General features: G+C 42.9%; 1 protein-coding gene across 1 annotated transcript in view; it reads right to left on the bottom strand.

The window, feature by feature from the left end:
- PALLD (palladin, cytoskeletal associated protein) overlaps nucleotides 1-13,367 on the bottom strand; it is a 207,587-nt gene that overhangs the window by 128,274 nt on the left and 65,946 nt on the right. Inside the window, exons 9-10 of the mRNA XM_032224482.1 lie at nucleotides 9,357-9,476; nucleotides 7,596-7,920 (exon numbers count right to left, since the gene is read on the bottom strand). Of these exons, the coding sequence (XP_032080373.1) occupies nucleotides 7,596-7,920; nucleotides 9,357-9,476 (445 nt within the window). The remainder of the gene's footprint in view (nucleotides 1-7,595; nucleotides 7,921-9,356; nucleotides 9,477-13,367) is intronic.

Raw genomic sequence — 13,367 nt, forward strand, 5'->3', positions numbered from 1 at the left:
AGGGCGGCTGGAGAGATCTATGTTTATCGGCTTGCTTTTTATACGCTTAGGCGGCAACAGCTAGCACTTTTTTAATGTTTTCTCAATCTTTCTTTAATGACTCTATCCATTCAGCTAGAGTCATGGAAGGGGGTTGATCTCTTGGCAACTCAGGAGTGGGGACAAACTCCATGCTGCTGATGATCTGGAAAGAGGTCAATCCAGGGCTTCTGTGCACTGTGTTGTTGTAATCCACCTCTGCTAAAGGTAGCAAGTCCACCCAGTTCTCTTGCTGGTAATCCATATAATATCTGCTGTATTGTTCCACCATGGAATTCGTATATGACATGGCTCCATTTGTATGCAGATGAAAAGCCGAGCTAAGTCCTTCGTCCGAAATCACTTGTTGTGGCATGCCGCGTAGTCGGTAGATCTGTTTGATGAACATACTGGCCAGCTTCTTAGCTGATGGTAGTCCGAAGCAAGCAGTAAAGTGTGCTTGCTTAGAAAACAGATCAATCACAGTCCAAATCACTATGTTGCCCCCACACTCTGGGAGTTCTACTATAAAGTCTATGGCAATCTCCTCCCAGGGTCAGCTGGGCTTAGCTACTTGTTGGAACAACCCAGGGGGCAGGGTGAAATGCTACCAGATCACACTGCTTCACACTTTTAAAGCATTTTTTAATTACCTATTCGCCGAAACCAATAGTAAAAAAATGCTTTAAAAATTGGGGAGGAAAAAGGTTTCCATGATCACATGGCACAGCTGAACCTTTCCCCCTCACTTCTTAAAGCATTTTTTACTGGTTCGGGTGAATAGGTAATAAAAAAATGCTTTAAAATTTTAAAAAGTTGGTCACGCCCACCCAGTCACATGACCCAACAAGCCACACCCACCAAGCCATGCCTAGAGAACCAGTGGCAAAAATTTATATATTTCACCACTGCCAGGGGGCCTCTCTAGTCTCATTTTCATAGTAGCACAAATAGCTTTTCACATAGTCCTCCACATCTGATTTCATCGTGGGCCACCAAAATTGTCTCCAAGCCAGGTGGGGTTTTTTAGAAATACAAAGTAGCTGCCCAACCATGAGTCATGGCTGCATTGTAAGACTTTCAGTTTCAAGCTGCTGGGGACATAGAGCTTGGATCCTTCCCATGCTAGTCCTTCTCTCATGGTTAAAGTCTCTCGATTCTCGGCAAGCCATTGATCTGTTGGAAGTGCCGCTTTTAAGTCAGCTGTCAGATTCTCCTCTAAGGGTGTGGCTCAGCGTCTGGCTTGGCCCCTGGTAGTGGCTTGCATCACAATTTGCAGTGTGGGAATGATGGCATGGACAACTTCCTCTCGCCGGCTATTGAATTGGGATTTCCTTGAGAGCGTGTTGGCCAGCAGATTCTTCCCCCCTGGGATATATTTGAGCTCAAAGTTGAATCATTGGAAGTATTGTGCCCAGTGTACTTGTTTGGGGGAAAGCTTCTGGGGTGTCTTTAAGGCTTCGAGGTTCTTATGATCAGTCCAGACCTCAAAAGGCACCTTAGCCCCCTCTGGCATGTCTGCATGAGAGGAGTGCCCATCACACTGCAAAGGCTTCTTTCTCCATCCTCTATTCGGGTGGCACCACTTTGATCTCCAACTCCTGGGGTGGCACGATTGCTTCCCCCCACTGGCATGGATCCGGCTGAGCAGACTGCCAAGGCGCCAGCTCTTTGGGCCAGGTGCCTTGTCAGTGTTCCGCTGTGGCGACTTCAGTAGCCTGCACCGTGCATTCGGAAGGGGAGTAGATGGATAGGGTTCACCAACACTGATATAGGAGAACAAACCCATCAGGACAAGATTCAGCAGTCCATCTGCATTTAAAAAACAAAGAAGTCTTTTGAAGACAGCAAAGTCCACATTTTGGACAGAGCGGATGCTGCCTGAAAGAGGGATCAAAGAAGCCATCTATGTCAAAATTGAACAGCCCTCTCTCAACAGAGGGGGAGGGATATGTTATCATCTATCTCCAGTCTACAACATACTTCTTTCAGCAGTTCCAAGAAGGCTCCACACCCATTTGCACTACTCAGGTGACCCTGAAGACACAGATAAAGCTCCAAGTGGCCTCAATGACACTCTAAAAGAATGTAAATGACTAGCTGTCTGCAAGGAGTATAAATCCTTCCATTCCCCACCATCCAGTCAGAGCTGAAGAAGCTTCTTAGATGAGAAGTGAAACATCTTCAAACCAAAAAACAAGAAAGTCCAGTTGCCTTTTGAAAAAAGACCTTTGGGACACTAGGTTAACATTTTGACACTGTGCATATTGTTTATAAGGAAACAGAAAACGTTTGAAGAGTAGAAATGTTTACTTGGGCATGAGACATTCAAAAGCATGCGAAAAGATACAAATTGCATCACATATATATTTTCTGCCTTTCTATTATTAAATAGGAAGAACCATGGTGGCACAGTGATTAAAATGCAGACCTGCAAGCTAACTCATTACTCACTCCAGGAGTTTGATTCTGAACGGCTCAAGGTTGATTCAGCCTTCCATCCTTCTGAGGTTGATCAAATGCAGACCCAGATTGTTGGGGGCAATATGCTAACTCTGTAAACTGCTTATAGAGGGCTGTAAAGCACTATGAAGCAATATATAAATGCTATTACTTCTGCATGACGCATTTACCTTGTTAAAGTCAAATTAATGAAAGTACAGCAGAACACTGAAATTCATATAGTTTTATATAAATCTTTAGCCAAGTCATTCAGAAAACCAAACAATAGGCAAATTATTCCATGGACTTATGCACACATCTCTGGAAAAAAATAACACATAATAAAACGAAACTAAAAGCCTCTCACTCTAAGAAAGTGCAAATGAATTAACTATCAATCTCTGATCCACCACTTGCAAGAACCTACAGTGAATGGCTCAGCGGCTATTAGCAAGGTTACTGCCTCTGAAGGCTATTACATAGGAAATAGGTAAACTCCTGTAGCTGGCTAGGCTGTCAGAGAAGAAAAGCTTGGACTGAACAGGCCAGGGATTCAATTCAGCAGGGCATTGCTTATATTCCGAAGGCAACTGGAGAGATGCCTTACAGAAAACACTCTTCAACATGTAAGCAAAGCTCACATATAAAGATGTTCCTCAAACATCCATACTAAAAGAACAGGAAAAGTCAGAAATATAAATAAGGTATCTAAACTACTTGTAAATGCTTTTTATGCATACAATGCCTAAAATGAATTTGTTTATCAAGTTAAGATGAATTCTTACTTATTTAACCTTATTAAAAAAGCAAACAAAATGTTTACAAATGTTTTCCAAAAAACTAAAATATTTACATTATTTTTACAAGCAGTTATGTTTATAGTTTACAAGCATTATGATGGTAACAGGAACAATATACTAATTGGTGATATTAAAATGAAACTGTCATTTTAAAAAAAAATCTCATCCACTAGGAAAAAATCTAAAACCTGTCTAAAACAAATAGTTCAGGGTATTTGGAAACTGAGGAACACCAATCCCCTTTGTATTAAAACTCCTTAAGGGGAATAAGAAAGGAATAGAGCTTCTACCATTTGTTGAATGAAAGAAGACTAAAAAAATATAGCTAGTTCTCTTGTGTGTTTTTGGGAAAGAAGTAGAGCTATTGCTTAGTCTGCTCAAAAAATGCAGTGGAAGTAAGGTTATGATAGGGAACTATGTGGTTCTGGGTGTTGGCTCACCAGACAACTGACTTTGGCAAGCAGATGTCTGGATGCCTATACATATTTTAATTCATTCAATTAAATTAAAATCCAATAAAATTTCAAAGGTTTGTAGTATTTCCTTGTTAGAGCGGTCTTAGTCAGGAAGCATGTTACTGTTTAATTTCATAATAAATTTCATTGAAAAAAAAACTAGCAAGGGGTTTCATTGAACAAGCCCGATCAAAAGTTGCAGTCTCAGTGTTGTTTAGAGAGAAAAAAGACGGCTCCAAATGCTTATATGTTGATTTTAGAAATTTAAATTCAATCAGTATGGCAAATGTATATCCACTCCCACTCATGAAGGATATGCTAGCACACCTAGCCAAAGGGAGAATTTTTTCAAAACTGGATTTAAGGGAGGCTTACTACCGTATCAGGATTAAGGAGAGAGATGAATGGAAAACGGCATTTAACACCCCTCTTGGATGTTATCAATTCAAAGTTCTACCAATTGGGCTACAAGTGGCCCCTGCAGTATTTATGCAATTAATAAACGAAGTGTGGTGGGAGCATCTATATAAGGGCTGCATAGTCTATATTGATGACATTTTATTATATTCTGAGACCAAGGAGAATATGTAAAACTAGTCCAGGCAGTTCTGAACAAACTTCGCTCTGCAAAACTTTATGCTAAACTCTCCAAATGCGAATTCCACCAAGAAAAAAAAATGATTACTTAGGATACCGCATTTCACATCAGGGCATAGAAATTGATCCTTTGAAAGTGCAATCGGTACTTGACTGGGAACCACCTAGAACATGCAAACAGTTGCAAAACTTCCTGGGATTTGCAAACTTTTACCAGCAGCTTATCCCCGCTTTAGCCAAAATTGCTCTCCCCATCACCAAGCCCTTAAAAACGAAGGGGGAGGGGAACCCGAAACCGAAGCAGCCTTTGAATTGGACAATAGAATGCCAAGTGGCATTTGAAAAACTCTGTTTTCAGCAGAACCAATCCTGAAGCACCCAGACACAGAGAAACCGTTCATCATACAAGCAGATGCTAGCGATGTGGCGATAGGAGCCGTTTTACTTCAGAAAAATGAGGAAGACCAATTACAACCATGCGCTTACACATCCAAAAAATTGAATGAATCTGAGCAAAGGTGGGCCATTTGGGAGAAAGAGGCTTATGCAGTTTGATGGGCTCTTTTAACCTGGAGACATTTCCTAGAGGGGAGTAAGATCCCTTTTGAAGTCTGGACGGATCATAAAAATTTAGAAGCCCTAAAGACCCCAAGGAAACTTTCTCCAAAACAAGTACGATGGGCTCAGTAGTTTAAAAGGTTTGAATTTACGCTGAGATACCTCCCAGGGGAAAAAATTTCCTGGCAGATGCACTATCCAGGAAACTGCAACTGCATAGTATGAAGCCAAACATAATCAAATCCATGATACAAGACAATCAGCTAGCTGCTAGAGTAACCACCAGATCCCAGGGAAAATGAGACACTCTGGAGGACAATGATACCACCCAAACTTTTAAACAAGCTTTAACCACCGACGGATGGTTTTTGAGCCACAAAGACAGCTGTCTGATGAAAGATAACCTAGCTTGGGTGGGAGGGAAGTTGTATGTTCCAGCCAGCCAAAGACTGTACTTAATGGAAAGGTGCCACGACTCCAAACTAGCAGGACACTTTGGTTTTGTAAAGACTTTACATCTAATTAAAAGGCAATTTTGGTGGCCATGACTAAAAAAGGACATAGAGAGCTATGTAGCCAGCTGTCCAATTTTGCAGCAGCCAAAAGACGCCAAGGCAAAATGCCAGGACTGTTACAGAAGGTAGCCGAGCCCTCAGCACCATGGAAGGAGATAGCTATGGATTTTATTGTCAAACTACCAGAAAGCGCAGGGAATACTGTCATTTAAGTTGTAACAGACTAGTTTTCAAAACAGACACATTTTATACCGTGCCAAAAGATCCCAACTGTCAAAAGTCTAGCCAAGTTATTCCTGATACACATTTATCGCCTTCATGGAGCCCCGCAGAGAATCATCTCCGACAGAGGGGTCCAATTCACCTCTAAATTTAGGGGGGGGGCATTATTAAACTTACTGGGCACCACCTAAGGACTGAGCTCCAGTCACCATCCATGCACCAATGGTCAAACTGAAAATTGGAACATGATTCTAGAACAATACCTAAGATGTTTTATTAATTTTCAACAGGACAACTGGGTTGATCTTTTACCTTTTGCAGAAGTGGCCTTCAATAGTGCTGTGCACTCAAGCACTGGGTTCACCCCTTTTAGAGTAGCAACAGGCCAGGATTTCAACCCCATGCCTGAACTACCCACAGAGGAACCCACCATCCCCTCACTAAAAGAATGGATAGACAACCTATGAAACACATGGCCAGTGGTTAGATTAGTGTTACAGGAAGCTAGAGAGGCTTTCAAAACTCAAGCTGACAAAAAAAGAGTAGATCCCAAACCCTTCCATGTTGGAGATAGAGTATACCTATCGACAAAATTCCTGAAGTCATTGAAACCATCAAAGAAATTAGGGCCACATTTCATCGGACCTTTCCTGATCACCAAAGTTATCAACCCAGTAACAGTAGACTTATTCTTGCCAGACACTCAGGAAAGTCCATCCAGTGTTTCACATTAGTTTACTCAAATGAGAAGTAATCTCACATCTCAGACCACATGCACCTATACCTCCTGTTCCTATCATGATAGAAGGCGAACAATTTTGAAATTAAGGAAATCCTGGACTCTAGGACCCACAGAGGGAAAACCCAATACTTAGTTGCTTGGAAGCATTTACCTTCAGCCCAAAACGAATGGGTGGAGAAACAACATGTTAGGGCCCTATTGAAAAAAATTCACTCCCAATACCCTGACAAACCTTGTTAAAATACTATGATGCAATTTCTTTTCCTATTTTTTCACAGGTGAATTTCTCCTTTTTCTAAAGAACGGCAGCATGTCAGATCCCTAAAAATGATACTGCCATTCAATTGAGAGGAGAGGAGCCTCGGAGTTAAATTATTAGCTACATCTGAAACAACTGAGTTTTACAACTGTACAACTGGTTTCCTGTCACCAGGAGACAGAAGGTCCCAATATCTTTGGAGGGATGTTTATGGTAGCCATGTGGGATATATAACTTTGATGTCTAACTAGAGATAGCCACGGGAACGTGTGCTTTATTGACTCCCAGGGCAGAAGAGTTAAGGAAGCATCTTCACACTTGTGTATTGGTCAGAATCTGCATTCGGACAAAGGGGAGGGGTCATTATCAGCTTAATCCCACTTGCATGGCCTAAAGGTTTTCAGATGCTGCTTTGCTTCTAATGGTTCCCATCCTGCTCAATTAAAGGTTCCTTTTGAAATAATCTGTTTTAAGAGTCTTTACTTTCTCAAGTTAGGAGAGGAGCCATTACAGTAGATGTATCTATACATCTATTTTAACAAGAACCTTAGACTTGTGAGGTAAGCACATTGCTCACAGATATTAATTTATATTATGCAATAATAAGGTATTGAACGATGTGAGCAACAGTGCTTCTATCCCTCCACTCCAAGCATTTCATGTTTGGATGAGAGATAACAACTGATTAAAAAAGCCACTTACTAAGCTTCATGGCCAAGTAATGATTTGAAGATGAGTTTTCATTCCCATTACACCAATGTAGTCTCATAAAGAAGAAAATGTCATGTGAAGCAACTCTTCAGAAACATTATAATTTTTCATACTTCATGACCTTACGTATGCTCTTAAGTTAGCTAACATGACTTGTCTAACTTGGTGTCTTCAAGATGTCTTGAAATTTTATCTGCTAAACTTCTGTCCCCTGTGAAACAAAAATAAAATACCTTTTCATAATATTAGAATATATAATGACAAAGAATTACTCACAACTTTGGCTTAGCAAGCACAGGTGGTGGTGTTTTTGTGGGTGAAAGCAATTCACCAGGGTGGGATTTATCAGTTTTGGTGTTGCCATTAATGATTCCATTGACTCCATGGGTAGGATGAATTCCATTGGTTTTCTTCTCAACAGAGTTAAGCTGTAATTCAAAAGCACTTGAGCTGGGATGACTGATCTTGGAGTGCTCTGAATGCTTTGGAGGAAGCTCCACAGAATTAATCTCAAGATGTGAAGGTGGAGGTGGGAAATGTTGAAAGTTATCCTTATTCTGTACTCTCATTGACAAATCATGGCTGGAGCTTTCGCAACTGGCTGAAATAGAAAGAGAAAAAAGTACATCATCATAACGTTATTTGAATTATCATCACATTTTAGTTCATTGAGATCATTACTTTAGTCAGTTACATTGAACAGTTATGCTAGGAAAGACAGTCGTTTTCAAATTCTCATGAGTATTTGAACTGAAGGATCATAAATAAATAAATATTTATTTACTGCTATTATTCATGTTACAATTGGAAACTGAGTTGAGAGCAGTAACTGATCTATGCTCACTATTGGCTAAATGAATGAATTGTGTGTATCAATCTTATTTGAATTAATCACAGATCTATAATACCACTGTGCATGAGAAACACCAACTTATTCCAAGACTTCTGCATGCATTCCTGGTTTATATTTAATACTCACGGGAAAATTACTGGGGGGTTTTTTTTTGGCTTTTGTTTTTAATATGAGTTACTCATTTTTTCCATGTTGCCTTTGCTGCCACCTAGCCTCAAAAGCCAAATTTCTCCCTTTATAATTAGCAGCTGTATTTCTGGTAGTTGGATCCACTGTCAGAGTTTATTTTACTATATTTCCTAATGCCATCTCTAGGTGAGATGGGTGGAACAGAAATCAAATAATTAAGTGAGTAAGATTTAGAGCTGGGGTTCCAAATTTTGGCAACTTTTAAGAGGTGGACTTCAACTCCCAGAATTCAGCTCCCAGAATTCCCCAGCCACGCATCTTAAAGTTGTCAAGATTGGGAACCTCTGTTTCAGAAGATTATGTAGAATACTCTTACATATGTCAACTTTATATATTCTTTTTACCCTGATGTAAAGTCACCAGTAAGAGATGTGGAAATCTAACATACAATGCACTGTAACTGTGTCCGATGGACCTGGGTCCAAATATCACTGTTTCACTTATATTGTAGACAGAGGTGGGTTCCTACCAGTTCGCACCTATTCGGTAGAACCGGTTCGTCAAATATACCGAACCGGTTAGAAGAGGTTCCACCAGTGGACCCAGAAAGCAGGCCACACCTACAGAAGAGGTTCCAAAAATTTTTGAACCCACCACTGGCCCTTGGATATGATTATTCTACACTATCATGCTCCTATTTATAAAACTCAGTGCCTCTGTGAAAGGTAAGGATGACCACTGCGTTTGTGGTGCAATCAGAACATTGCGTGTGTTGAAGTTGTTTTAACGCAAACCAAAGATGCCTTTTAAAAAACAAGTTTACATCATATTCTTATGCATGCCAGTGCTGTATGTGAGGTAATTTAAGGTGGTTCTGACAAGTGTCATCGGCATCTTCATATCCGGTCACATGGGCAGCAAGCCATTCCCATCCGGTCACATGGGTGGCAAGCCACTCCCACAAAGGAGGTCACACCCACAGAGTAGGTTCGAACAATTTTTGAAACCCACCACTGATTGTAGACAACACCACTCATCAAAAAACTGCTGAATACCTGGCAGCACAGTCAGTTTGGCAGTGCTTGTGACTGATCCATAATCATTGCTTGCTGTGCATGCAAAGATCCCTGCATCTTCAGGAAAAGTCTCTGCAATCACCAAAGTACATATCTCCTCTAAAAGGCAATCAAAAGAAAAATAACAATTTCCCATTAGGTTTCACATAATTAGCTTTGGAATTCAAGTTATTTAGCCTCAGTCTTGGCTCTAGAGCAGTGATAGCGAGTGCCCAAACTGCAACCCAACACCCACTTATTTATTGCAAAGTGCCAACACAGCAATTTAACCTGAATTCTAAGTTTTTACTACCTAAAATAATGATAAACAAGGCAGAGTTCAGCATATTATCCTAAGAAAACATTAAACATTAAGAGCCAAGGTGGCGCAGTGGTTAAATGCAGCACTGCAGGCTACTGCTAGATCAGCAGGTCAGCGGTTCAAATCTCACCGGCTCAGGGTTGACTCAGCCTTCCATCCTTCCGAGGTGGGTAAAATGAGGACCCAGATTGTTGGGGGCAATATGCTGACTCTCTGTAAACCGCTTAGAGAGGCCTGAAAGGCCTATGAAGCGGTATATAAGTCTACTGCTATTGCTATTGCTATTGCTAAACACTTTTATGCCCGTTACTTTTTTCTGCTTTTGAAATATTACGTTTAGCAACAATAAAAAAGAAAAACTTTTGTAATATCATTTCTCTTTCCCTTCCTCTCTCTTTCTCTTTCCCTCTCTCTTTCCTCTTGGCCAGATCCGTCTCCCTGGCCAGGAGCAGAAGCTGACTGCTCTCTGCCTGGGTCATCTGGAGAAGGGGCAGGCCGAGCAGAGAGCCACCTTGCATTATACCTTCCCCGGGCCACTTCTAGAATCAGGCTCCAACCGAGGCAGCAAAGGTGCAGGAGCTTGCCAGCAAGCCCGGCAGCATGTTTACGAGATGGCAGTGTCCAGGAGGACTGAAGTGCTGTGTCTCTATCAGGCCTTGCTCCAAGAAAGTCAGACTTTCAACGCGCTTTGTTAGATATCCCCCCACCACTGATAGAGGTTTCCACCAAGGTCCTCTGTTCCGGCGGGAACAGAGGTCAAATCCCATTGATCAAAAGGTCTGACAGATCCCTTTAAAGGGGGATGCTGCCCGACCCGTCCTCAGCCGGATGTTTACCTGACGTGCAATAAAGAGATGTTGTTACTGGAGCCTTTGTGTGCCTTCCTTTACCCGATCTAACACTGGCGACAAGGATTGGATCGGAAGGCAACTAGGTGAACAAAAAGAGCAAACGTGATCTTGCAAGTACATCCAGCTCAGGTGCATCCTGTGTGGCATCGAGCAAATCATCACTGAAGACAAAATTAAATCAGGATGACTATGCACGCCCCACCAACTCCATATGATCCAGCCACTGAGCACTGGGAATCGTACATGTTACGATTCGAGTGTTTCCTCGAAGTGAACAATCTTGTTGGCATTCCAGAAGCCCGTAAGAACATGTTCCTGGGTCACTGTGGCCAGGAAGTGTTTGAAATGGTGAAAAACCTCTCGGAACCAACTCCGCTCCAAGCAATGTCCTGGTCTGCACTGCAACAAATGCTGAAGACTCACTTTGCACCCAAGCTGCCCAAATACGTTTGCCGACATGAATTTAACATCCGGAACCAGATGGAGGGCGAATCTATCAATGAGTATGTAGCAGTGCTTTGAAAAGCCGCAGCCTACTGTGAGTTCCGACACCTGAACAAGCTGATTCTGGACCACATAATTTGTGGCGTGCGAGACATTACCCTGCAGAGGAAGCTACTCGCTAAGTCTAACCTCTCTCTGCAGATCGCACTAGATGAGGCTAGTGCATCCGAATCAGCCGCCAAATCGATGGAAACCCTACAGCGCCAGAGCGCACCTCAAGACGCGCAGAAGAGTACCCACGTACATTGCGAGACTACTGAGCCTGAGAGCGCCGAAAGCGAGGAAGGCGACAGCTACTGCATGCGCAGTAGCCACGCCAAGCTGGTGTGAAAATTCAACTCGCAAGCTCCGCTCTGTGTCAGCTGTGGAGGAGACCATGCCCGAGCATTCTGCCACTTTCATGAAGCAACTTGCCAGTGATGCGAGAGGAAGAGGCACATCGCCAAGGTGTGTCACAGCAACTTCCTACTGCCACCAGACAGCCAAAGGTTCACAAAGCCACCAACAGCAGTCCAAACCAGGGGCTTGGCAGAAGTACCCACGACAGTCAGAAGGCGACGATAGGATCGCCAACCATACGTCTGTTACACAAATCTGCTCTTGGCACCCAAGAAAGCTGAATGTCACTGTCCCAGTTAGACAAATCCGCACTAGGCACCCCAAAAAGCTGAAAGTCACTGTCCTCATCAAGGACTCTCCATGCGAGATGGAGATCGACACCGGATCATCACTGACCATAATTCCATGGTCAGTCCTTAAGCAAGAGATCCCAAAGCTACAGAAGCAACACTTCTGAAACGCCGATGTCCGCCTGCGCGGCTACCAGGGGAACCTCTATAAACCTCTAACCAGGTCCCCATCACGGGCCAAGGCACTTTCCGGGTAAACTACAAACAATTCAGAAAAAAATTTCTCTGTGACAGTGGTCAGCGGGAACCTTCAAAGTCTCCTGGCGCTTGATTAGTTCCAAGCTTTGGGGATGGAAGTGACTGGAATCAACTCCATGAGGGACGAAGGCGCTGAAGCCATCTTTAAGGAGTTCGAAGATGTTTTCAGCACCGGCGCTAAGCCCATCTTTAAGGAGTTTGAGGATGTTTTCAGCACCGGTCGGGGTAAGTACAAAGGAACCCCAATATCCTTTAGCTTGGACCCCACAGTAGCCCCAATTAGGCTAAAACCCAGGAGAGTATCTTTCGCTCTCCATCCGAAAATTGACAAAGAAATTGGCAAGCGTGTGAGCCAGGGCATCTTAGAGCCAGTCGATCATGCACCAATTGTGACATCTGTCAAGCCTGATGGGTCTGTCCACATCTGCACGGACTATAAATGCACAATTAATAAAGCCCTGTGCCCATTGTACAGCACCTACTACATTCGCTCGGCCCAGGGAAAATATTTGCAAAATTGGATATGGCACAGGCATATCAACAATTGCCAGTAGATGGCACTACCGTGGAGGTCCAAACCATTGTGATACACAGGGGTGCATTCAAATGCCACCGTCAGCAATTTGATGTTAGTATCGCCCCTGGACGATACCCTGGACGACGCCCATGTTCCAAAGCATCATGGAACGACTTTTGCAGAGGATTCCAGGAGTTGTCCCCTATTTCGATGACATCTTGGTATTGGCTACAAATAAGGCGCAACTTTTAAAACGTGTACTAACAGTTTGGGCCAGAATTAGAGATAAGGGTCTCCGCCTCAAAAAAGAAAAATGTCAAATTAATGTACCAAAAGTCAAATTCCTAGGATACCTAATCGATGGGTCTGGAATCCACCCGACCTCACAGAAAATTTAAGCTATTAAGGACGCCCCCACACCTCGCAATCAAACCGAACTGCGAGCATTCCTTGGGCTCCTTAATTTCTACAGCGTCTTTCTCAAACAGAAAACCACTGTTGCTAAACCTTTACATCGCCTTCTAGCCAAAAACGTGAAATGATCCTGGGGCAAAGCCAAGATCGCCGCATTTACCTCAGTAAAACGACTCCTGTAAGCGGACTCTTTCCTTGTACAATACAGCCAGACCCTGCGATTGGTGCTGACCTGCGATGCCTCTCCTTTCAGTGTCAGTGAACTGGGTGTGGAGGGGGTGGCCCAAGGGGCTGATTTCAAAATGTATTTTGCCAAACGTGATGAATTATTGGTTATTAACGGGTGTTTGTTGTGGTGGGACCGAGTAATCATTCCCAACAAACTGTGCATCGCAGTACTAGAAGCATTACATGTAGGTCATCCTGGGATAGTCAGAATGAAGTCTCTGGTAAGGAGCTACGTATGGTGGTCTAATGTACACAGGGAGATCGAAGAATGGGTGGCCACATGCACAC

The sequence above is a fragment of the Thamnophis elegans genome, chromosome 9, assembly GCF_009769535.1.
Source record: "Thamnophis elegans isolate rThaEle1 chromosome 9, rThaEle1.pri, whole genome shotgun sequence".
In the NCBI taxonomy this organism is placed as follows: Eukaryota; Metazoa; Chordata; class Lepidosauria; order Squamata; family Colubridae; genus Thamnophis; species Thamnophis elegans.